Source organism: Petaurus breviceps, unplaced genomic scaffold (genome assembly GCF_028583685.1).
Source record: "Petaurus breviceps papuanus isolate PSGF00001 unplaced genomic scaffold, PetGlider_PUasm1.0 173, whole genome shotgun sequence".
NCBI classification, from domain to species: Eukaryota; Metazoa; Chordata; class Mammalia; order Diprotodontia; family Petauridae; genus Petaurus; species Petaurus breviceps.
In genome coordinates, this window is record NW_027185759.1 from 27,676,499 (window position 1) to 27,704,028 (window position 27,530).

Here is a 27,530-nt window from a genome sequence, read left to right on the forward strand (position 1 = left end):
ACCTTTTGTAAAAAAGAACAAAAAGTTTTAAGTATTATGTGAACTTCAAAACAATGTTTTGAATCTTCTTTGCTCTCCTAACAGTGAGTATGTTACTATACAATAAGCATTCAATTTGGAGCCAGATGACCTGGGCTTTAATTTTGATTGTTACTTACTATTGTATAATCTGGGAACAGTTGCTTCACATTCATGACCTCAGCCTCCTTATCTATAAGATTAAGTATAAGACAAGAAGTCTCATACAACCACAAAAAATATCACAAGTCCTCTCTGAAACTATAAGAACTCCTAAAAATAAAAACCAAGTCTTTTTTTTAACCAATAGAAAGACATAGCTTCTCTTATTAACAATGAATTCAGCTGAATTGAAATTGGCAAATTGCTGTGTTTGAATCAAATCAGTCTCTTCTGAAATGACAATGTCACTCAATGCTTAAAAATGTTTTTCAACAATAAATTCTTTATTGAAATGCTCCATTCTGTTTAGAGATACATACATACATATGTACACATGTATGTGTATATATGTATATCTATCTGTCTATCTACCTATCTACTTAACTAACAACCATGGTTTCTTCCTAACCTAGATCTTCTTAGTGAGATCTGAGAAACAAGGTGTATTTGGACACATTTCTCTGTAAGCCGTCAGAGTGCCATCTCAATATGCTATCATCATTGTCCCTACTGCTATTACTAGTGCTCTTTCTTCATCCAAAAGAAACGTCTTAAATTTATAACAATGTGAGCAACTTTTATTAGTATGCAGGCTTTGAAATGAGACGTCAATAATCCATCTTTTCATTTGCTAAGATCAGTATGTAGGTTCAATTGGTTAAATCTTGTCTCCTATTCGCTCTCATCTGTGAACACACAAATTAAAAATAAGTAACTGATCAGTCTCTTCCTCTGGGTCAGTGTAGGGCAACGACTTGTAGCTTTTCCAGAGAGTTCTCTTCTTCGTCATCTATGCTGCTCTCCGATGATGATAACGGACCATTAACTTCAGCGTCCAAGCTGGGGGATTCAAAACACATCAACAATCAACACAGTGAAGAGAAAATTTGGGTGTGAGGAGCCCTTTGAGACCAATTCTACACGCAAAAATAATGGAGGGCATGAAGCTGGTTTGGGATCGCCTGGAGCTTCCACTGTTAGCTCTCAGAAAGACTGCAGTTGGAAGCTTCTTGTTTCACCAAGGAAACTGCTTCCATCCATGCAGATCATTTACTCATCTGGAATGTACAGACTTAAGAGAAATGCCTGGGCATGGGAAGGTTTAGTGGTTTGCCTCTGGTCACAGAGGAAAGGATAGGATCTATCAGAGGCAGGGTTTTATATCAGGTCTCCCTGGATTCTAAGAAATATTCTCTATCCATTATACCATACTGTCTTTCACGGTACACATATCATGCTATTGTATAGTAAGCCACCATAGGTGAAAAAGTTAATTCATTAGCATTCTGAAAAATACAGAGTCCCTATCAACTGGTGCCTTGCTTGGTATATTGGTATAATCACTTTACTTGATGAATTGTTATAGCAGTTAAAATGTGGGCAGCTAGATGGAGCACTGGATAGAGTATTGTGCTTGAAGTCAAGAAGAATCATCTCTCCAGGTTCAATTCTGGCCTCAGACACTTACTAGCTATGTGACCCTGGGTAAGTCACTTAACCTTGTTTGCCTCGGTTTCCTCATCTAGAAAATGAGCTGGGGAAAAGAAATGGCAAACCACTCTAGTATCTCTCCAAGGAAACCCCAAATGGGGTCATTAAGAGTCAGACATGACTGAACAAGTTAAAATATGAATCTCTGAATGAGAGAGCCTCAATTTTCAAATGAAGAAACTCACTGCAGTTGGGAATAATCACAATTACTAATATCATTTATATATCATTCTATGTATCATGGAGAAATCAGTGCTGAAGAGTTTGGGATGCACTAGGGTAATTTATCAAATAGTCAACTATATTTACATATGTGCTACTTTTAGCCAATGCAGAAAGATTCCTAGAGGGTTCTCCCTCCAACACTGTCCCCTTGTTCTAGCATATTGTACGTGACACAGAACCATTTACCTGAAACAATGTAATACAATTTTATTTTATTTTTTTAGAGGGTAATTGGGGTTAAGTGACTTGCCCAAAGTCACACGACTAGTAAGTGTGTCAACTGTCTGAGGCCGGATTTGAACTCAGGTCCTCCTGACTCCAGGGTTGGTACTCTATTCACAGTGCCACCTAGACGCCCCATAATATAATTTTATAAAATATGACATTGCCCAACTTCCAGAATTGTTAGCCCTTTTTTCGAAACCTGATCTAGTGTAATTAGCCAGTGGCCTCAAAAATTTTTACAAAGAACAGCCATAGGAAGTACACACTCGTGGGCCATATATTTCGTTATGTTGCTCAGGACAGGAATTCGGCCTGTCAGCAATTTCACCATGTACCATTTGTTACTTACCTTGAAATGTCAAATCTACTGGAGTCCTTTAGGTCGGGTGTCTTTGGGACATCTGTCTTAGTCTTACTTATCTTCTCTGAATGTCTGCTGATGCCTGATAACTTTTCAGAGTTTAAGTTGTAAAGTCTTTCCGGATCATCTGAAATATTTTATGTGAGACACTGTCACTGTTCTACCTCATGACAAAAGAGTCCAGCACACTGCGCTGACAATTTACCTAGAATGGTAGAGGGTGGTGTATCATTTCATGTACACAATTAACTCTACATTCTCTGCACCAAGGAGCAATGGGGAGGTCAATGACAGAGATATGTAAAATGACGAGTGATAAAAAAATCAGCTAGTGGACACCTTTATAATTGTATTTGGAAAGGAATGTCTGATAGTCAAAAAAATCACCTAGTTTAAGAGAAAATGATAAAGCTCATCAATGAAGCCAGGATGCTGTTATATTGCTTTATATTAACCCCATATTCAACTCTTCCTTGTTCTTCTCTCCATAATTGGAAATTAGAGCAGCTGTGCTGAGATACTCTAATTAACACTGGACTAGATGACCTCTGAAGTCCCTTTCAACCCTAATATCAGTGATTCTAAAATAGAGCACTTCCTCAGAAAAGCTTCCCTTTCCAGGTAAGGTACCTTTTTCTATAGTTCAGATATTTTCCTCGGGATTTGAAAGGCAATTAAAATTCTGGGTTTTAAAGGATGGAACTTCAATTCGCCTTTGCTTCCAGACTATAGGCCATAAATCAGTGAAGGAATGAGTTGCTGTGTAGTGATATAAAGAAGTTACACAAGCCAGAAGAGGTCACAGAAAAAAAAGTCAAAAATAAAATTTGTCAATAGTACTTATAATCACAATTGCTGTTCATATCACGCTTTAAGGTTTGCAAAGCACTTTGCATATATGATCTCATTTGATCCTAAGAATATCATTAGATGTAAACAGAATCTCCACCTTGCCAATAGGGATAAGCTTATATAGGAAATAGAGCCTGTTGTACTTCCACATGGAGTTAAGACAAATCTATGATTTCATGGACGTGCATCTTCCTTCCACTTTTGCAGAAAGCGGCTCTTTGGTACCTTCTTATCCTATGGAATTCTCATCCTTATCCTTCCATATTCCATATCCATCTTCAAGGAAGATCTAGTTAACAATTTAGCAGCCTTCCTCTAGACGTCTTTTACCATCTCATGAATATGATGGCTAATTTGTCCATCTGGAATCTCTTGCTCTCACTTCATGATTGGCTATTTCAGTTTCTGTCCGTACATGTCCATAATGGCTCCAGTGGCAGCATGAAGGCCCTATGTGAACTGTTTATTGATGTGAGTGATGCCATTTTAGAATAAGCCTCCTTTTCAGCATCAATGGAAAACCACTTCTAACTGCTGTACCTTGACTCTGCTCTATCCCGGCCATTGTCAGGAGTCAAAAGACAGACAAACAGTCCTGTCTTGAATCACTAAGGATAATGACAGACCAGCAAAGTGGGAAGCTCTGCCCCCTCCTCTAGAAAACAATAAACTGACTCCAAGGTCAGGGGCTGACTGGGGTGTGAACCCAGCATTAGGATATGTTTTCTATGTAAAATAAATTTCCATGGGAAATGGCTCCTGTTCAGAGGCCCAGCTGGCCCTGAGACACCTTCTCTTCTCTCTGGGTTTCTTCTCTTGCTAGCTTAAAACAACAAAAAGTATCAAACTTTTTACTGACTCAGTCCCTAAATTTTAAGCAATGTGTCCTCTTTCCATGGCAAATTTGTTAGTGAGTCCTAAGTACAGAGGAGCGAGGAGACACTTCTTCTTCTTCCATTCTCCTCTTGGTGTCACATTTGAGGGAGGAGCCCTAGTCCTTTTTGATTTCCATTAGGGGGCTCAGGAGCATTGGCACCTACAGGCTCCATAGTTCTTTGAGGCTTAGCATTTCCCTTTTTCTCAGGTCAGTAAAAGCCTCTCTTCTCATTACTCTGCTTCGTTCTGAGTCTAGCTGATTCAAGTTCTCTGGTTGGCTCTAGGGTAGCAGAAGCTTAGGATTCTATAAGAAAGATTCTGTGTTCATTACCTCCAGAAAGTACGGTGGGAGACTTGGTCTGTTGAATATCTGCCTTCTATGTATATGTTGCAAAACGAAGCTGGAGAAAATAATGAAAACACGCTGCATCCATAACAAATTAACACTATATAACCTCAATTGGGCCCTCACTGTGGCGGACAACCCTTTTATATATGCCTGGTCAATGCGCGATCCAACTCACCACAGAGGTTTTTCCAAACATTTCTACCCCTCCCATGGCCCCCTCTCCCACAACTCTGTTAGCTGAGGATCTTGTCTCATACTTCACTAAAATAACGTTAAGTTACTGATTGGTGCGAGCTCCCTCTTCTCTCCTCCTCCTCATCTTGCATCACTCAAATGCCTTATGCCACTTTCTCAGCCCAGTTTCACATGAAGAGGTGGCCCTTCTCCTTGTCAAGGCAAACTCCTCTACATGAAGAGGTAATGCCATTCCACATAGTCTTCTCCAGCAAACTGTTGCCTCTATCCTTTCCATCCTCTCACTAATTATTGAGCTTCCATCCTCTCACTAATTATTGAGCTGTCCCCAGCATTTCCCCACTTCCTACAAAAACAAATCTTTAAAAATACTCACTTGATCCTTACCAGCTAACATCCAATACTGCCCTTCTTTCATGGCTAATCTCCTTGAGGATTAACAGGTCAATGGTTATGTCTACTCACTTTCCTCTCAGTGTTTTCTGAACTCTCTACAGAATGGTTTCCAACCTCATCATTCAATTGAAACTGTTCTCTCCAAAATTATTGTGATCTCTTAAATGCCAAAACTAATGATCTCTTCTGAATGCCCATCCTCCTTGACCTCTCTGCAGCGTTTGTGTCAATCACCCTCTTCTCTCTTAAGTTTTCATTTCATTACATTTCCCTTTTGGGTCAAAGGCTCTTTCCTGGGCCATGTTACCTTTTAATTCTATCCTATAATGGATTCAGTGATCATTTCAATGTAGATAAGATCCTCAGATCTATTTACCCAATCTTAATTTCTATTGTGAATTCCATTACAGAATCAACCTCAAACTGGATGACCCACAGACATCCTAAGTTCAACATGTCTAAAACAGAATTCATTATCTTTTCCTCAAAACCTTTGCTTCTTTGTAACTTCCTTATTACTACTGATAATATTAGCATCCTCCCCATGACTCAGGCTTTCAACCTTCATCCTTGACCCTTCAGATTCTCTTTCACCCTCTATATCCAATCTATCCCCAGTCAATCCCCGGTGGATTCTATTTTCATACCATCTGTGTTATGTGTCTGCTTCTCTCCTCTGACACCATCACCACCCTAGCACAGGCTAGGTGATAAACATCACCTCACACCTGGACTACTACAATAACCCATCCTAGGGTCTGCCTGCCTCAAGTCTCTCCCCACACCAGTCTATCCTCCACTGAGCTGACCAGGTAATCTTCCTCAAGTGCAGGCTTGATCACATCACCCTCCACCCACCAATCACTCAATTCCACTGGTTCCTCATTATTTCCAAGATGAAATATAAAATCTTCCATCTGGCTTTTAAAGCCCATCAGCCTGGCCCCCTCTTACCTTTCCAATCTTAAACTCCCTCCCTCCTCCATGATGTGCAATGCAGACAAACTGGCATCCTTGCAGTTCTTTGCACATAAGGCACTTCATAAATTTTCACTGGCTCTCCTCCATGTCTCTCCCTTCTAGTCTACACTTGCTGCCTCCCCTGACTTCCTTTAAGTCTCAGATGAAATACCAGCCTCTCCAAGAAGCCTTTCCTTCTCCCTCTTACTGCTGGTGCCTTCCCTCTGTGCTGACTCCCAATTTATCCCGTCTCTATTTGTTTGTACACAGTTGTTTGCATGTCATCCCCCCTTATCTTGTGAGTCCCCTGAGATCAGGTATTATTTTACCTTTCTTTGTATCTCTGACACTAAGCTTGATGCCTGGTACATGGTAGGTTCTTAGTAAATGATTGCTGATGTGTTCAAGCGGTGTGTGTCTGTGTGTGTGCCCGCATGCATGCGCGTGTGTGCATTTTAGGTCTAAGGGTGGTGGAAGTTTTTCCCTGAGAAAATGGACTTATTATTTGTCTGTTCCCAGCCCCCTGACCCCATGTGTTTATTTCTGGATTTTCTGTTCTACCATTTTCTTTCTTTTTTCCCAGATCTGCTGAGCTTTCTTGACTCCATGGCCGTTGAACTCCTTTGGAAATGTGGGGATAAGCTAATAGCTTCTCACTGCTTTTCCCATGTACTTTAATCTGTCTGAGGAAGTTCTATAAGGAAGGGATCACCAGTATTTCTATGATTTACTCTCCTAACATTTGTTAGGATGGTGCAATTAAGAAAAAAAAGCATGTCTAGATGTGAATCTATACCTTTTTCTAAGATGTCTAGTAGGTGAGAACTTAGGAAAATACTTGGTTTCATTTGTGTCTATTTGTACATGATAAAAAAAATCACCCTGAATTGAATTGTTACCCTATCTGGGTAGTTACCTTTCTCCTTTTGTCCTGGTTAATGTGGACGAAGAAGTATGCATTTGTGCTTGCTGTCATTGGTGATGTTTGTCACTTCATATAGCTTCAGTCTCTAAGTGTCTCTTTTGGAAAGTCAAGATTTGGTCAGTAAAGATTATTCTAAGCTTCCTAAATATTTAGTTTTAAGCTTAAGTCATGATGATTGTCATATTTGCAGGGACTCTCTAACTAGGTCTCCTTGCCCAAGACAGGTTGAGGTACCTGCTTTCATTGATGTTATCAGGACTCTCCATCAATCTGTTGCCTCAGACTTTCCCACCTGGAGCGATGGTAATGCAGTCAGAGGTATTCTGAGTCTGTGCCATTCCCAGGTACACTCAAAATGTGACCAGCTGTTAATCTCTCCTCTCTATTCTGAATTTGGTAATTTGTTGTGAAAAGGGTAGAAAATCAAAAGAATGGTGCGCAAGACAGGTTTCACTCTCTCCATTCTTATGAAACATTTTTACCATGAAAAATATGCCAGGAGGGATGTCTGTTCTAGGACAAGGAGAACATAGCCCCCAAGAAATTAAATATCTAAGGTTAAGTTTACAAATGTAATCAAACTTTGACTGCTTTCCATGGAATGGATTTCCTGATTTGTCATCTAAGGTTTAAAATTCTTAAGGTTGAATATCTGTAATTCATTTCTAGATCCTCTCTTCTGTCGACTATCAGAGAGAAAATTGCAGAATGCAGGTGTTCTTCTGCTTACACCTATGTAACAGACTCATATTTACAGTGTTCTTCAGGGTTGGGACAGTATTTTGTTTTCGAAGCAGAAGAACTGTGGTGGTTTTTAGTTGTGCTAGAACAATTCCTAAAACAGAAGACAGTAACTTTTGATTATTTTGCTATGATCAAGTGATTATTAGAGGCACTGGTGAAGCAATAATTGGTATGTAGGAGCTAACATTTCCCTAAAGTGACAGAGATGTATTTTATTTCAAAAGAAAAAAAAATCATTGCATTTCATGTCCTAAAATGTATGTACTGTAGTGTGATATTTCGACCAGGTTTGAAAAAAGGTCCACTTGGAAATTTCTGTTTTGTTTCTTCAAAAATATAATACTGACTGTGCCTTCGATTTGCAATGCTATAGAGAGCAATGTTATCCTGTCATTCAGTCAAGATATACTACAGTGGTTTGCCACTTCCCCCGTGGATTAGAAAAACAGAAGTTGAAGTGACTTGCCCAGGGTCACACAGCTAGTACATGTCTGAAGGTGGATTTGAACCCAGACCTTCCCAAGTCCAGACCCAGCACTCTCTCTACTGAGTCATCCAGCTGCCTCCATAAAGAGAAATATTCAAGCTAAAACTCTGAAAACGGCAAGTGTGTAGGGTTAAACTAATTTGAGCTTCTGATAATATTTTAAAATTCCATTCATATCTAACAATGGTATGGGAAAATTTGGAATTGTGCCATTGTAAAAAGCCCTTCTGGATTTAGAACAAGATAACAGAAGCAAAATACACACCTAGTTTTGAAAAGACAACAGTTTTCAGACTTAAGACTTCCGCCTCACTGAATATCTATACCAGATGTCTTCCAACTTTTAAGATACTGTCACAATATGTTAACATTTTGTTCTGAATTACTGAAAAGTCTTTTTCTTTAATTAGAAAGCTATGTTTTTATGACAATCAATAAGAAGAACCCTTACAACCCTTGGGTGTCAAAATAAGGCCCCTCCCCTTGAGAATGTTTTGTTAAAATGGTGTCAGATATTGAGCTATTAATTATATTAGTGAGAAAGTTTACAAAATAAAAGAATGAATGTTTTGGAAACATCTCCCCACACTGATAGAAAGATAATAAATGTGCAATACAGTCCCAACAATCTCAGAGAAATTAAGCCATTCTGGTCAATATAAATGAGTTGATTGCTGACCTAAAATAAAAGCCCCAATCATTTTTCTGTTTACTCTCATGTATTCTTTGTTTGTTTGTTTTTGCCTGGGAGTGGGGGTTAAAGTTTCACATCCTCACCTTAGTTTTGTGAATCTTAATTTCCACCAGTGATGCTGGCTTTGAACCATGTTGTGAATGAAATGTTACATGTAATATGAATATACTTTGGCCTAATAGTACAAAAGGAAAAGGAGTTAAATACTTCCTATGAACTCTGTGAGTATGAAATATACTTTCGCTGTTATATAACTATGAATTGTGTTACAGCCACAAACAAGTCCAATGTCTTCTCTTATCAGCTTTAACACAGTTAACAGCTAATACCTGATCCAAATTGTAAGCTGTGAAAATTACCACGTGAGACAGAATCTCTTATTTGCTTTTTGTCTCTGCTTCCTTTTGACTCGAGTGTTCCTGGTGCCATAATATCAGTCCATAATGTAAGAAAAGGTGCCTATAGTCGCTACAGGAAATGATGCCTGCCATCACCACCCAAAGGGTCAGACTAGCTCCAGGTGGATGGAGATTGTAGCCATTCAGACAAGAGCAGGGTCAGCCCAGTTCACCACCTCCTCTTTGCCCCCACCTCATTATTTTGCATCTTTCTGAACAAGAAAGCCTCCCATGTATGAAATCATGGGTCTGGTGCTTATAACCCTTGAGGAACATGGAGTTAGGAATTATAAGCTAGTTGTTCTAAATTGTTGTTGCTTTTAAATCTTTGTCAAAGATCAAACAGAGCTGAGAAAATTCTGTGTCAACTTGCTTAGTGAAAAGTCAGTCACAATTTTCAGACCCACATAGCAACACTGGAAGAATATTGGTATAAAATGATGGGATTTTATAGCCACGAGCCACATAAGCTCACTGAAAGTGCTGCACATTTCCCCCAATTCACTGATCTGGTACAAAATCTTCCGCTTCCAAGATGGGTCAGCAAACTTATTTCCTCTCTGCAGCACTGGTCTGAGGCAGATACATATTGCTGACTCAGCAGGCTATCTGTTGGGCTGCATGCCACGCTTGGGCCAAGGTACTTGGCTCTTCCTCTGAGGATTCTGAAACTTGAAAAGGCGCAGGCCCTAAAACGAGGAATGAGCCCACCTCCGAAAACACCTACTTGTGGCAAGTCTGCTGCTCTCTCAAAAGATCCCTTCTCTACAAAACTGAGAGGCTCACTAACTGTAGCACCTGTTTCACAGGTGACAAAATCGATGTTTCAGAGCTGGAAGGGACATGAGATGTGGCTTAGTCCCAACCTGTGCAAAAATCCCCTCTACAGCAAAGACATCAAACACATGTTCTGGGTCCAGGCACCAGGATCAGAATAAAATGTAATTAGAAAATGCTTAATAAAATGAATAAAACCACAACAGACCATAGATAATGTTAACATGTGGCTTTCTAAGTCAATATGCAACCTTTCGTGGGCCTCATTTCTATTTGAGTTTAGCAGCACTGGTCTACAACATATCCAACCTAAAGACCTCTAGTGAGAAGACAACCACTACTCCCACCCCTTTCCACTGACAAAGCTCTACTTTTTAGGAATTTTTTTCTTACTATCTTGAAGCCTCAATTTACATCTTTGCACCTCCTATCCATTGTTCCAAATTCTTCCCAAAGGGACCAAAGGGGACAGAGAGAGAATATTCTTTTTATTCCATGTGGAAACCATTCAAAAATATGAAAAAAATTATCATATCCCCTTACATCTTTAAAGAACTGAATATTCCCAGATTTTTTAACTGACTGAGGCCCTTTACCATCCTATTTTCCCTTTTAGATGAACTCCAGCTCATTAATATTGTTCATGAATTTTCATGAAGAGGTGGAGACTTTAGGAGAGGTATGCCTTATGCCCTCTGCCACTCCCAGGAGAGATTAGGCAGCAGACTTGGTACCTGTCAACTGGAACCCCATAAAACAAAGACATAAATACAGTTTCAAGAGAGAGACAGACAGACAAGACAGAGACAGAGAAAGACAGAGAGACAGACAGAGAAAAGAGACAGAGAGAAAGAGAAATTTTCCAAGGAAAATTATTAGGTTGACAAAGAAAGTACAAAAATACAAATCTAATACATGTTTATAGCTCTTAAGCATATCCACCAACAGGGGAAATTCCTAGATCCCTGCACGTACAACTATCAAAAATGCCACCAATATGATGAAGATACGATCCTTAACAATAATCATAAAAAGTGTGAAAAACTCCCTCATTCCTGAAGAGGACAGTGATGAGTTAAACATTTGCACCTGCCTTCATACCTCAGTGGAGCCTGGGTGGCCACAAGGCCAGGGAGAAGAGGAAGAAAAGCAAAAGAAATAGACTGCCAGTCACCCCTCTACCTCCTGTAGAGTATCTCTCTCTCCACCTCTCATTGCAGGAAAAGGCGAGTAGCCTCAAACATTTCACTGCTCCATTTTCCAGAAAAGACAATCAATAGAATGAGCCAGGAAAGAGCATAGGTAAGGGGTGGCCTCGGCTCTGCCAAGAAAGGTCCAGAGTGAAGATCGAAAAGACCTATGTACAATTCTGCTTAGACTTCCAGTCACACGTGGCCACAGCTCCTGGTCAAGTTTCTTCTTTCAAGGACTCAATGCTGTTACCCATCTCCTGCCTTCCCTACCACCCCCAAACTCAGGAGGAAGTGCCACCTTCTAAAGAAAGGCTGCATTCCAAATTGTGTCAACAGAAGAGTCAGTTTTCAATCCAGATGATCCAATAGTGTTCACAATAGAAAGTCCACCTTGAATAACTTAGGAACACATTTGAATAAGGGTGACCAACCACATTCACAATAAAAAGTTACCCCCCCCCATCACCAAAACACTGAAGGCTACCCCTATGTCTTCTAAAGCCAAGTGAAGGAGGGGACTCTTCTGCCTACAGACAGCTAAAGATCAATGATCAGCGATGCTGCTGCTGAGATGACAGGCCAGAAAAGCCCTCGTTACTCTTTCCTTTTTAAAATGTGGCAATTCAGAATTCAACAAGCTATTTCTGAGGCAGCCTGACATAGGGGAGAGTGCAAGCAAACAATGACCTCCCCAATCCTGGACGGTGTCACCCTTAATGTGGCCTAAATCCACGCTTATTTTTGAGGGGTCAGAGGAAACATGGAAGATACAGTGCTTAGTAATTCCTGAAGCTCTGGGTCAGTGTCACCTCTCAGCCAAGAATCAAACACCCCTGCAAATGACCCCTGCCCAGCAGCTCTCCCTTGTAAGGGAGAATTCCCTTGAAATTCCATTTCAGGATTATGCTCATTAGAATCACCTTTATTTTGTGAACTGTAATATGCTTCTTTATCACTTCTAGCCAATGGTCTTAGTTCCGTCTCAGTCAAAGAGAGCAAATTTAATCCTTATTTTCTTTAAACCTAAACACTTTCAGACAGCTATTTTGTCTTCCCTCCATCTGTCTTATTTCAGAAGAAGAATCGCTAATTCTCTCAACTGAGCCCATAACATGGCCTCTACCCCTTGGCCTTGCCCATCCGGATGCCCTATTCTGGATTCCCAGATTGTCAATATCTTCTCCAAAATGTGGCACCCAGAACAGAAACCAATCCTGAAAAAGGGTGCTGATGATGGTGCAGGACACAGAGGGCACAGTGTTCTTTAGTTCATATCAATGTAATCATACTAATAGCTGACATCTAAAGAGGGCTTTAATCTTTGTAAAGCATTCTACACATCTCAGCCTCACAACTATCATGTAAAGTAGTGGTCTATCTATTTTTCTGATAAACAAAAGTTGTCAGAGTTTTAGTGACTTGTCTAGGGTCACACAGCTCATAAGGCAAGATGGGATGAGAACTGAGGACTTACTGACTCCCAGTTAGGCCCCAAGACACCAGGCTGCCTCCCAACGTTATTCTGTCCTACAAGGGGAAACTGCTGATTTAGCTCAAAAAAGGCAATTAATTCACAGAAACCAACATTTTTTTTATGTCAGCATAATTTTCAAGTTTCCTACAGTCAATGACAGTTTAGCTTAGATAGAAAATAAGAACTAAGTTTGGGCATAGGTGAAGACCAAAGTGTATCACTCAGCAAGTAACCACACCTCTGGTTCATGGAGGGAATTAGGAGGAACACTAGATTTGGGGCTAGAAATCAAAGTCTAAATTCTAGACCAGACATATGCCAGGTGTATCAGCCCATGAGAGTATCTTAATGTCTTTGGGCCAAAAAAAATTTTTTAATAATTTTTTTAAGATAATGCCTGTACTCCCTGGACCTCCCAGGGTTACAGTAAGGCACCTTAGTTATTACTTAGTTAATTAGTTATTACTTAGTTAATTACACCTTAATTGTAATTAGAAGTACCTTCTAATTGCAATAGGTCTAGTAATTCCTTGTTGCCTCTAGGATAAACTACAAAGTCCCCTTTTAACATTAAAATATCTCCCTGGTTTCAAGCCAGCTCCATGGTCTGCCTTCCCAGACGCATCTTCTCTTACATCCTTTCCATACTCAGCAATCCCGTCATAGTTGCTTTCTGTCCACTGTTCACACACGGTAAATCCTGTCTCTGTGTCCTTGTGCTGGCTGTGGGTCCCTCATTGGGGAGCGCACTCATCCCTCACTTTTGCCTCCCATCCCTACTTCCCTCTTCCTTCACCTTTCCGTGGGAGGCCATTTCTGATCTCTCCACGTGCACATGCTCCCACTTTTCCTCCCTAACTAGTTTGTGCACACTGACATACATATATAGGTGTTGCCTTCTCACTCTAAAAGTAGGAATTACTTCATTCTCTTATTTTCTCTGCAGTGCCTAGTACAGTGCTTGAGGACTGATCTTAAAAACTGAGCCTTTTGAAATTAGGCAACCTTTCAAAGGTGTCTTCTGTATGCAGGGAATTAGGTCCACTTGCTCTGCCTAATCCAGCTTCTTATGCAGTATTTTTTTTTGGGGGGGGTGAGGCAATTGAAGTTAAGTGACTTGCCCAGGGTCACAGAGCTAGTAAGTATCAAGTATCTGAAGCCACATTTGTACTCTGGTCCTCCTGACTCCAGAGCCAGTGCTCTGTCCACTGTCCCTCCCAGCTGCTGCCCTTGTGCAGCATTTTCATGCACTTGTATAACATAATATATACTGAGCTATGGAGTCCAAACAGAGCTCCATTTCCTACCCATCTATGACATCTTGCCTTGAAACCACCGAAAACTGTTTCATCTATATTTGTCTCTGTTTCTTTCTGTTTCTCTTCTCTGTCTTCAAATGCCGGTTTCCCTATTTCTCTCTTTTCCTTTCTTCTTACTCTTCTTTTTCCATTTTCTCCTTTTTTTAAAAATCTTGTCTATTTCCATAAACTGGCTACAATAGGGGATTGTATGCACTATTTACACCTCATTTGTGGTAGCACATTCCAAGCTCACACTGGTCTACTCAGCGACAGTTGGACTCCCTGCACCTTGACTTTGACATAGCGATGTCATTTCGGTTCTCTTCCAGAATGAAAGATAACAACCAAACAAACAAACGATAATACAGAATCATTATGGGGCAAAGAACAAATGACTTCAAGTCAAAGGACCTGAGATCAAGTCCTGTGCCATTTTCTATGGAACCTTGAGTAATTTACTTGGACTTTTCATCATTTTGAAAATGGGTGTTATAATACCATCTACTCTCTCATGGCAGCATTAGACATCTATAAGGCACTTTGTCAAGTTAAAAGTTTCATAAAACTGTTAGCCAGTATTAGCTGTTGTACTGTTTCATGTTTCCTGGTTTTTAATTTGTAAAACAGTTAAGAAGACTTTACATTTCTTTATTTTTAAAGATGCACTTAAACTAAATTAAGTTTTCTTCTTTTAATGGCAAAGGACTCAGAGGAAGACCTCAAAGATGCTAGGCAGCTCATTTATAGCAGCATGAATGAGTAGGCATAGAGGAATTACTAATGGTGGGGTTACACACACACATACACACACACACACACAGAGCAACCACAGCAACCTAAGTCCAGGTCTGAATGGTCTCCTCCCTCAAGTACTGGGCACAATCTAATGTGTAAATGTCAGAAAAAAGACAAGGATGTATGGAAGGAGATGTAACAAGCCATCTGCTTTGTCTTTCTCCAAGGACCTCCCTTGTGGGATGCAAATTTCTTGGGGACAGGGACCTTCTGACTTTTCTCTTTTAAGAATTTTCACTCAATGGCCTTCTATAATAAAGAGTCACCTACTCTGGTCATTTTAGTTATGAATACCTTATTAGAATGGCCATTTAAATTTTTATACACTGCATTATGATTAATATTAACGTACAACATAGAACTCGATCTCTGATGAAGATATGGCTTCAATGCTTTATTTCCTAAACCAAATTGCTAAATTTGTCGATATTCAAGAATTTCTTATTCAGTTTTATTATAGAAAAAATATTTTCCTCCATTTATTTAGCTCATTTAACTATATGGGAACCTTTTACAGGCTTTCATACACCATAGGGGTTTACAGCCTCTATCAATATGTCCCTAGTTTCAAACAGTCTCTTAAATTGAAAAACACAATCAGTTTCAGGGAGAAAAATCTTTTCCATATAATTAACAAAAAGGGGAATCCTTTAAAGTATAGTGTTTGTAACGTTCAACTTGATGTGTTTTCCTTCATGATGTGAATCTCTCCAGGCTCTGATGACAGAAGAGAACTGAAAAGATAACTTTTGTTGTCATTCAGTAAACTGAGAAGTCATTCTTCTTTTTATCGTCCTTCTTTTCCAGTCTCCTAGGTGGAAAGGAATGCTAATATAGCTCAACTCAAAATGTCCCAGGGTGGAGGGGGCAGTGAAAAAATGGAGGAGAGAAGGGAGCCCCGTGTGTTTAGAGAGCACTTTTCTTGGAAGGGTTCCTTATGGGAAGTACCTGTTGGTGGTGGTGGTGAGGTGGGGTGGGGTGAGTGTGTGTGTGCATGCGTGTGCACGTGTGCACACATGGAGATGTGTGCATACTAATGGGGAATCTACCATAGGCTGCCACTTTTCCCCAGTTAGGGTCTTTCTGAAATGATACTGTCAGAGAAGCCGTATTCATTTGGACTAAGGGTAAGGCCAGGGATGGTAGTATTTATTATCCTGATGCTATAGTATTCCTTTTCCCATGTTCTTATGTTTCATAAGAGATCTACATAGGAGGGAAGAAGATCTAGCCTAGGACTCACAGAAAATAAGATGAGAAAAGCTACTGACAGAAATGCTTCCCATGAAAGAGGAATGGGTTTATGTTGGCACATGAAAGATCCATAGTATTTTTTTTTAACCAAGGAGGGATTATGATGGGAAAATGTCTGGTACAATTTGCTATGGAACTTTGAAAATTGCTATCAAAAAAAAGGAGATGGGGGAAAGAAACTAAATCATTCAGTGGATCATAAACTTGGACATAATCTTAGAGAGTCAAAGTCTTTCATTTTACAGATAAGAAAACTGAGGCCCAGGGAGCGGCTAGGTGGCGCAGTGAGTAAAGCGCCAGCCCCAGAGTCAGGAGGACCTGAGTTCGGTTCCAGCTCCAGACACTTAACACACACACACACACACACACACACACACACACACACACACAAACTAGCCATGTAACCTTGGGCAAGTTACTTAACCCCAACTGCCCTCCAAAAGGCAAAAAAAAAAGAAAAAAAAAGAAAATTGAGGCCCAAAGAGGTTAAACTGACTTGCTCAAGGTGTACTAGTCAAATCTGATTCTTCAAAGGTTCGGTATGCATATGTCTGTGTATCACACATATGCACACATACATATATACACACTTGTGTGTGTACCTGCATATCTATATAGCCACAGAGGTGCATATACATAAACGTATCTCCCCCTCTCCCTCTCTCTCTATATATATGTATACACAATCATATATGCCTATATGCATACACACAGTCCTACATATGTATGTATATATGTGTATGAGTAAAAAAAAAAATGTTTGCTGTGATCTAAACAAAGTATTCAGACCATCTATGAATAGGGATTTTCTGTTTGTTTTTTTTCAGACTGACCTACTAGCAGATCCACTAGAGGGGGGTATCAGCCCTGGTGAGCTTTTCTTTACAGCGCTATCTAATAAATAACACACCAATTAGATGCAAAGCAATGAGAAAGCTTTTTCGTTTGGCTGGTTTTGTTTTTGTTTTTTTCATGAGCTCTGGCAGTCCATAAGTGGGACTTCCCTGAGTATATTTGTCATTATATGTGTATGCATGATAATGTGACTATATCACTAAATTCATGGGTGAATTATAAGTACAATTAATAAATGGAACTTAGACTCCAGAAAAATAGCAGTCAATAAGAAGCCTTGGCATAGGAGAATATAACTCCTTTAAAAACTCCTGAATTTCATGAATCCAGGTAATAAATGAACTTATTGACTATTAAGTTCCCTGAAGACAGGAACTGTATATATCCTCAGGGCCTAGCATAGGGGTCTGGATATAGTAAGTGATTAATACATGCTTATTAAATTTAATTGAATTCACAATACCTACATTTCACAAGGTTGCTGTCAGCAAAGCATTACATAAACCTTAAAATAGAGATATAAATGTAGGCTATCAATGATTTAGTGGGGAACTTAACTGATTTCTCAAGCAGAAAATTGATAGCTCTCCATTACCATAAACAATGATGTTGAAGGAGAACTGAAAACAGATAGCAGAGGCAGTAGTCTGTCTTCAAGGCCGTTATCCCCATTACTGAGGATGGTATGCACATGTTAAAAGAATGTTCTCATCATTTACTAATGAATAGATTACAAAAAGAAGACCTTCTCTAGCTCAGCATGTGTTATTTTCCCATACATATGTACATAGATATTTCCTGTGCACACCAGATGGTTATTTCCTTGTATAAATTTTACCACCTGGCCTCTAAGATGCTGATTATTACAAAACTTTTTTTTAGAGTCTTTTAACATGGAAACTTATTTAACATTAGGGGACTGTGAACTTGAACCACAGCAGGTATTAGGAGATGCACAGTTGCAAGAGGCAAGGGATTTGGGGGACTTGTGTACATGAAGATGGCTTCTACGTTCTATAGAGTATAGTAAAGTACATTCTAACTTCAAAAGAAAAGAGAATCCTTCCCCAGGTTTTTGTTTTTTCAGTTGCTTCGTTACAGAACAGGAATCCTGCAGACAGTATGAGTGTGAGTATGGTTTACTAGACTGCATTCATGGACCTTGGGAAAGCAGAACACTCTAAGTTCAAATACTCAGAATAAACAGCACAACACTGAAGCAAAGGCAGGCTGGAACAGGCTTTCATAAAAGATAAAGCAGCTAATACATGATCATCACAGTCTTACAGACGGAGGGAATCTCAGCGATCCCTTATCCAGGATGCTCATCACAGCACTACCAAAAAGCTGACACTCGTCAATAGCTTAAGGACGTCACAGCTCAGGGGAACCCATTACCTCCACCCCTCGCTGGGACAGTCTTAATTGTTGAGAAAGTTCTGTTTACATGGGAGCTACACACGCTTTTCTGAAATGGCTACCACTGTTCCTAATTCTGCCCTCTGATGCCAAAAGGAACAAGTGTGATCCCCTTTCCATAAGAAAGGGAAGAAAATCTGGTTCAGTCCCTGCCCTGAAGGAGCTTACCATCTAGTCAGGAAAGACAATATAAACAAATATAGGGGGATGTAAAAATAGACAGGAGATAATGGTAGGGGAAAGGTTGAGAACCTGGGAGTCTGAAAGGATTGTGATCACCTCAACAGTAAAGAGGAAGTTTTAAGAAAAGAGTTTAAGATGCCTTTGCCCAGCTGGAACTCAGGAGAAAGGCTAGGGATGGATATACAAATCTGGGAGTCATCAGTATAGAAAGAATGAATGAACTGATGAGGGTGGAGACAGAAAGAAGAGAAGAGGGCTAAGGCTAGAGCTTCACATGGCATGGTCTTCATGTCCTTCAGTAAATTTTCTTGGAATGTTCTCCAACTTCCCAATGTTACACCTAAAATGTGGAAACTAGGACTGAAGACAAAGTTAGCTATGTTCTATAACAGATACCTTTCGGGCTACTCAATTCCCTTGTGTTTGATACTGTCTCTCTTAATGTAGTCTACAACTATACTAGGTTCTTATTGCTCATATCAATCTTGCCAAAAATCAAAACCCAATTTTTTTTCAGATGACCTGTCATCTAGCTACATCTCTCCCTCATTGTACTTCTAAAGTTAATTTTTTGAGCCCAAGAGTAGTATGTTATGTTTATTAAATTTTATCTCATTAGAAATGGTTTATTCTTATCTGTTGAGCTATTTTTGGATCTTATTGCTTAGTACGTTAGTTATCCCTCCTAAGCTGGTCATCTGAGAATCTGATAAAGATGTGATTTATTTCTTCAGATAATTCATAAAAATGTTCAATAGCACAGAGGCAGAAAGAGATCCTTGGCGCCGTCTATCAGACAACCTATTCCAAGTTAACATCGGCTCACTAATGACTAGTCTTTTGGTCCAAATATTCAAGCAGTTCAAAATACAACTAAGTGTCTTTGAGTCCCCACTTTTCCAATCTTGTTAGAAGGATAGCTTATGATTTTATCCAATGCTATCCTGAAGTCTAGATAAACTACACAGCAAATGTTCCCTGTCAAAGAAGAAAACATCCTGTGAATGGCACATCAGGAAAATGAAGTCTGGCTGGCTTGATAGAGTAATATGGCTCTTGGTAATCTACAGTTCTCTTTCTAAATACTAACAAACCATTCCTTCATTAAGTCCTATAATTCTACCAGGAGATTAAGTCAAAATTACTGATCTATATAGTCAAACTGCTCCCTTTCCTTCCCCCCTTTTAAGGTGCATAAACCTTAAGGTTTATAAAAAGGGAAATAATGTTTCCTCCTACATGAATCAGAAGAGAGTAATTTCACGCAATACTTTCACTTCCTAGTCCATTCTGGCTATGTCAATCAGGGCAGGCTCCTTATGGCGTGTAATGTCAGCTCTGCAACTCTACAACTTAGTTCTATTACTACCTCTCCAGTCATACAGGAATGTAACAAAGAGAATAACCATACAGGCAGGTGATTTAAGCATTTTAGGAATGGAAGGATTCCCTACCCTGTTTAGTGACAGAAGGGTATATAATCAGAATGTAATACAATCTTTGTTTAGAAATAAGAAGAAGAAGATTTTTGCAGACTCCACCCTTTTCTCTTTTTAGAAAGATAAACCTCTATGGGTCCATGGAAAGGGAAAGAATATTTTCTCACTGACCTATCAAAAGAGCAGATTTCAGTGCAATTCTTTCACCATCTACCACGTGGAGCATGAAGATTTAGTGATGGTGCACCTCATTTATCGGCTGTTGTGTCAACAGTACGTCAAGAGAAGCCTGGTTCTATTTGTATGTCTCCTACTGCCTACAAGGGCTTAGAAGAGCATGTCAGAGAGAAGGGCAATATAGGCTGGTGGCACAAAATGGGGAAAGGTCAAAAGGAAGACTTTTCCCTCACCTTGGAGAAAGAAAAGTTGAAATCAGAATGAATGCACAATATAATCTTAAAATAATTCAAATTACCTGAAAGATTCTTCAATATATTTAATTCTTTTTCCAAACTGTCTAAGGTTCGATTATCAGCAGCATCATCAAGAAATGGTTCATTGTGGTCAGTTACGTCAATGTATTCAATTTCTGAAATTTCTGAAGTAGCTCTGGATAATGGCCGAGAAATGGCACTTCTTGGTCTTTGGTACAGAGATGTGTGACTCCAGGAGCCATTAAGAATTGTTTTACGAAGTGGTATATTTGCCGATGATGGTCTCTTGGAAATGAGCCCTAAAATGCAATCCAAAGAATTTGAATATTATTATTATCATTATCAATAAACATCAGAGGATGCAAATAAATAAACATACTACCTGTATAAGCAATCAACAACAATTCAATTTGGACAAATATTCATTAGACAATCATCTGTTAATTGCTAATTTTGTGGTTCACTACAGTATATATTTCACATGGATTCTCCTACAATGAAGCAGACTTCTGGCCTATATTTTCCCCTCACTGTCAGTTGGTATGAATTCATAGAAATCAAAGTTATTTTAACATAATTTTTTTTAATTCTTACAATTCTCCAGTGCCACATACTGGCTTGGAATATGGCTTGGGTTCTTAAAGACTCAAGCAGTGGAATGAAAGCTGTGACAGCTATGCCAAATTGGAATCCTCAACCCCCCATTTCTAATGCCACAAGCATTTATCTCCATTGGAAAAGGCTCATTATGCTGTGGGCCTCAGGGTGGTTTAGTTTTCAGACCAGATCTTAAGGCATTGGGGAGACCTACCAGCACTGGTGGCGACCACCCCCATTCATATTTGCTGGTTGCCAGTTCACAACTTCGTTCCTTTTGATAAAAAAGAGTCACCACCAACCCTTGCCGTCTGTACTGCTTCTCTGCCCATAATCCCCCCCATCATTGTCACCTGACTGTACATAGGTAATGTGAAGTCCTCTGGGCTTAGTCATCTGCTGATCTCTTACAACCTCTGGGCTTTTTCATCGACCCTCCAACTGGAACTTTCCTTAATGTGAAGTTTCTCCAAATTAGAGAGCGAGTTCCTTGTGGGAAGGGACTGTCTCACATTTTCTTTCTGTGTCTCTGTTGTTTAGCAGTGTTTGGTACACTTGGCACACTGATGATGTTGCTGTTGTTCAGTAATTTTCTTGGTAAAGATTCTGAAGTGGTTCGCCATTTCCTTCTGCAGCTCATTTTACAGCCGAGGAAACTGAGGCAAACAAGGTTCAGTGACTTGCCAGGGTCACATGCATAGTAAGTGCCTAAGGCTGGATTTGAACTCAGATCCTCATTCCAAGTCCAACACCCTATCCACTGAGTCACCTAGCTACTACATATAGCCAGTACCCAGAGAAGAATTTACAAGGACTAATTATACATACAAATCATGACTCATATGACTTCCAATACAAACTAGTTTTGATGAATGTTTCAGAACTTGATTTTAAAACAATCTTTATGAAAATGTAATTGTATATGGAAAGTCTTTTAAGTGTTGTATAAGCGTTAGCTATCATTTTCCTATTAGTAAATATGAGACTAGCCTTTTGGGGAGAAAAAAAGGGAGGGAAGGACTTATGTGTATAAAAAGATACAGCAGCTCTTTCTGTGGTAACCAAGAGCTGGAAATAGAAGGGATGCCCATCGATTAGAGAATGACTAAACAATTTGTGGCATGTGATTGTAATGGAATATTACTGTGCTGTAAGAAATGACAAGTGGGATGATTTCAGAAAACCTGGAAAGACTTACATGAACTGATGCATAGTGAAGAGAACAGAACCGGGAGAACATTGTACACACAAAAGCAATATTGCCTGATGAAGAACTGTGAATGACTTAGCTATTCTCAGAAATACAATGATCCAACAAAGGACTAATGACAAAGCATGTTATCCACCTCCAGAGGAAGAACTCACATTTTAATTAACTATTTTGGTTTTCAACATTCACTTTTAGAAGATCTTGAGTTCTAAATTTGTCCCCATTTTTCCCCTCCACCTCTCTAAGACAGCATGCAATCTTATACAGGCAATACATGTACAATCATATTAAACATATTTCCACATTAGTCATGCTATGAAATAAGAATCAGAGCAAAAGGTGAAAACAACAAGAAAGAAAGAAAAGAGAGAGAGCAAACAGTATGCTGCAATCTGCATTCAGACTCCATAGCTCTTACTCTGGTTGTGGATGGCATTTCCCATCAGGTGTCTTTTGGAGTTGTCTTAGATCATTGCATTGCTCAGAAGAGCTAAGTCTAACAAAGTTGGTCATCGCACAATTGCTATTACTATGTTCAATGTTCTCCTGATTCTGCTCACTTAACTCAGCATAAATTCATGCAACTCTTTCCAGGTTTTCTGAAATCTGCCTGCTCACTATTTCTTAGGAAATAATAGTTTTCCATTACATTCATGTACCACAACTTGGTCAGCCATTCCCCAATGGACAGGCATCCCCAATTTCCAATTCTTTTCCACCACAAAAAGAACTGATATAAATAGTTTTGTACACGGACATCTTTTTCCCCCCTTTTTATGATCTCTTTAGGATACAGACCTAGTAATGGTATTATTACTGGGTCAAAGGGTATGCACATTTTTATAGTCTCTTGGGCATGCACTGGTATTTTTTGAATACATTCTCAAGCATATTATTTTTCACTTTCATTCTTTTTTTTCTTTTGTTTGAGTCTTCTTGTACAAAAGGACTAATATTGACATGTTTTACATGATTGCACATGTATGACCTATATCTGACACATAGATAAAATTTGGAACTTGAAAGTTTAAAAATGGTGAAAAATTGTTTTAATATGTTACCAGGGGAAAAATAAAGTATGCATTTTTTTAAAACATGAGACTAGTCTTTTTAAGAATACTTACAGAACCTAAAGAAAAGCTAATCCTTGCAATACTGAAGTATTACTTGAATTCTCGGAATTTGGTAAAGGTTAGGATTTCCTTGGTAATTTGAAAAAACTCAGAGTGTTCTTGGAATATGCCCAAATTCTAGCTAATTAACAATTAAAAGGAAAAAATAGCAAAGAGAAATTCTCAATTGGGCATGTTATATATCTTTTTTCTCTGTATGAACTCAGAATTATATTTATTTACAGAGAAATTTTACTTAATATTGTTACTTGTGTTTTGACAAAGACCTAATTTGTGAAGGAAAAAAAGAATAAAAATAAAATTAGCCAAGGAAATATCTTAACATTTCTGGAGTTATTAATTGGTGGGTATGAAGAACCAATGGTTCATGCTATCAAAAAAAGGAAATATTACCATCTAGTGGTTAAGATTTGAAAAACAGTCAGTCAACCAGAAGTGTACAACAGTCTCAGAAAAGCTATGGGAAGTTAGATGAGTGTAGACTTTAACATAGTTGGCTGCTCATGTCAAAAAATCAAGGTTACAAGGTAAATGGCAACTACTCTATGCCTTAGTATGAATCACTGTGTCTGAAATAAGTGCCCCTGAAGGAAATAACCCTGAACCAAGTTCTGCTGGCAAAGCATTTCAGAAACCAGGTCACCTCCACACCAGGAGGAGGCATTGGAGGAAGATTGCAGTGAAAGCTGATAGAGTCATGGTGATAAAGGGCAAATAATAATAATAATGGGAAATTAGATATAATATCCATATTAATTTTTTAAAATATATGTATCACTTGGGCGACCAGGTAGCACAGCAAGTAAGAGCACCGGCTCCAGTGTCGGGATGACCTGGGGATCAAATCCTGGGCTCAGACACTTAGCACCCACCCAGAAACACCTGGCCGTGTAGTCTTTAGCAAGTTACTTAACCCCAATTGCAGGAGAGTGAATCAATAGTAGCTTTGGCAGGTTCCAGACTTCTCAACCCATAAACACCAAAGGCAAAGTAAAAGGTCAGTGCAGAACTCTGCTACAACAGAGAGGGACTGAAGAGCACAGTGCAGCCCCTGCCCCAAGGGCGAGAAGTTGGGGAGGCATGGTGGCTCCAGCGGCTGCAGCCTGGCTGCTTCAGGAGCTCCTGGCCTACAGGTCAGAGGTGTACCAAGCAACCATTCTGGACGTAATCACTCTTGCTTTAACCTGCTTGGATCTGGATTGCAGTCTTGGGTGGTTGTCCTGGGGCATATGACCAGTGAGCTCTCAGAGCTTGTGGGGGCTGTAGAGAGGGTGGCCAACTAATAGTTCCAGCAGCTGTGAAAACCCAAGCATTTTGGGATGTAGCTCTCTCCATTCTGGAAGCAGAGTTCTACCATGGAAAAGAGCTCAAAAGTCAAGTAATTGGCTGCCAAGATGAGCAAGCAAAAGAAAGGAAGTACAAACAGACCATAGAGTCCTTTTTTGGGGACAAAAAGGATCAAGGCATGAAGTGGGAGGAAGACAGCAAAGTCATAACTCCTGCATCAAAAGCCTCCAAGAAAAATATGAATTGGTTACAGGCCATGGAGGAGCTCAAGAAGGATTTTGAAAATCAAGTAAGAGAAGTAGAGGGAAAATTGGGAAGAGAAATGAGAATGATGCAAGAAAATCATGAAAAGTGAGTCAAAAGCATGCTAAAGGGGACCCAAAAATACACTGAAGAAAATAGCACCTTAAAAAATAGACTAGCTCAAATGACAGAAGAGGCCCAAAAAAACAATGAGGAGAAGAATGCCTTAAAAAGCTGAATTTGTCAGATGGAAAAGGAATGTCAAAAAATCACTGAAGAGAATAACTCCTTCAAAATTAGATTGGAGCAACTGGAAGCTAATGACTTTATGAGAAATCAAGATCCAAACAAATGAAAGAGAAGGCAATGTGAAATATTTCACTGGAAAAGCTACTGACCTGGAAAATAGATCCAGGAGAGAAAATTTTTAAATTATTGGACTACCTAAAAGCCATGATAAAAAAAATTAGCCTAGACACCATCTTTCAAGAAATTATCAAGCAAAATTGCCCTGATATTCTAGAGCCAGAGGGCAAAATAGAAATTGAAAGAATTCACTGATCGCTTCTTGAAAAAGATTCCAAAAAGAAAACTCCTAGGAATATTATAGCCAACTTCCAGAGTTCCCAGGTCAAGGAGAAAATACTGCAAGCAGTCAGGAAGAAATAATTTGAGTATTGTGGAAACACAATCAGGGTAACACAAGACCTAGCAGCTTCTACTTTAAGGGGTCAAGGGGCTTGGAATATGATATTCTGGAGGTCAAAGGAGCTAGGATTAAAGCCAAGAATCACCTACCCAGCAAAACTGAGTATAATGTACAGGGCAAAATATTGTCATTCAAAGAAATAGGGGACTTTCAATCATTCTTGATGAAAAAAACAGAGCTGAACAGAAAATTTGACTTTCAAATACAAGAAGCAAGAGAAGTATGAGAAGGGAAACAGGAAAAAGAAATCATAAGGAATTTATTAAAGCTGAACTATTTACATTCCTACATGGAAAATGATAATTGTAACTCATAAAACTTTTCTCAGTATGAGGATAGTTGAAGGTAACATTATATTATATTAATATTAGTATTATAGGAGGGTATATTATATTAATATTAGTATTATAGGAGGGTATATGTGTATATAAATATGTTTGTTAGTGTGGGCATATGTATGTTCATGTATACATAGACAGAGGGCACAGGATGAGTTGAATATGAAGGGATGATACCTAAAAAATAAAATTAAGAGGTGAGAGATGAATTTATTGGAAGGAGAAAGGGAGAGATAGATTAGGGTAAATTATCTCATATAAAGGAGGCAAGAGAAAACTGTTACAATGAAGTGAAAGAGTGGAAACATGGAAGGGAATGGGACAACCTGATTCTCAATGAATTTGGCTTAAGGAGGGAATAACATAGAAATTTAATTGGGTACCTTACCCTACAGGAAAATAGGGGAGTAGGGGATAAGGGGGTGATGATAGAAGGGAGGGCAGATTGGGGGAGAAGGTAGTCAGAAGCAAACATTTTTGAAAAGGGATAGGGTCAGAGGAGAAAATGGAATAAATGGGGGCAGGATAGGATATAGGGAAATATAGTTAGTCTTTCACAATATAAGCACTATGGAAATGTTTTGGGTAACTACACATGTACAAACTATATTGAATTGCTTATCTTCTCAGTGGGGGTGGGTGAGGAGGGAAGAGGGGAAAAAAATCTGGAACTCAAAGTTTTAAAGACAAATGTCTAAAAATTTGTTTTTGTACATGCAGCTGGGAAATGAGATATACAGGTATTGGGGTATAGAAACCCATTTTGCCCTACTAGAAAGTTAGGGGGTGATAGGGGAGGATATAAAAGAGAACAGATTTGGGGGAGGGGTATTCAGTAGGCTTTATTTTTTTTATATAACAGAGTTATTGCTACTTTGGGGTGGAGGGTAGGTGAAAGATGGGGAGAAAATATTATAACTCAAAATCTTGTGGAAATGAATGCTGAAAATGAAAAATAAAAGTAAAAATTTTTTAAGAACATTAGGTGGCACAAAGTACATTGGCCATGTAACTGGGTAAAATGGGATAAAGTGTGGAATAGTAAATAAATATTACAAATTAGACTTGGAGGCAGGAAGATCCAGGTTCAAATCCTGCCTCAGACTCTATAGGTGAGGACAAATTGCAGATTTCTAGCACTGCATAAAGCTATATTCATCCATTCACACCTGTGTGACTCTGGAAAAGTCACAGCTTCTAGTAGTTTCAGCTGCTCATCTCTGAAATAAGGGGGTTTATAAGGAGCAGAAGTGTTCTAGGAATCAAGTGAGATGTCATCCGTAAGAGATTCATGCAGCTTGACATATAGTAGATGTTTCATAATGTCTATTCTTTTCCTTTCCCTAAGGTCCCTCCCAACTCTAAATCTATGATTCCATAAAGTCCTGGGTAGGTAAGATTTTTGTGATATAACAGGGAGATTTTCATAAAAAAAATGATTAGCTTAAGTGGTATGTAGAATAGATTAAGAAAATAATATAATGAGAAAATATAATTGGTTTCAGTAGTATGGAGATTAGATTAAGAAAAT

General features: G+C 39.1%; 1 protein-coding gene across 1 annotated transcript in view; it reads right to left on the reverse strand.

Annotated features, from left to right (window-relative positions):
- Window positions 1-258: 258 nt before the first annotated feature.
- The window catches only part of ZBBX (zinc finger B-box domain containing), a 112,900-nt gene continuing 85,628 nt past the window's right edge, over window positions 259-27,530 (reverse strand). Inside the window, exons 17-19 of the mRNA XM_069083532.1 lie at window positions 20,524-20,781; window positions 2,471-2,609; window positions 259-1,020 (exon numbers count right to left, since the gene is read on the reverse strand). Coding sequence (XP_068939633.1) covers window positions 918-1,020; window positions 2,471-2,609; window positions 20,524-20,781 — 500 coding nt within the window. The 3' untranslated portion in view covers window positions 259-917. The remainder of the gene's footprint in view (window positions 1,021-2,470; window positions 2,610-20,523; window positions 20,782-27,530) is intronic.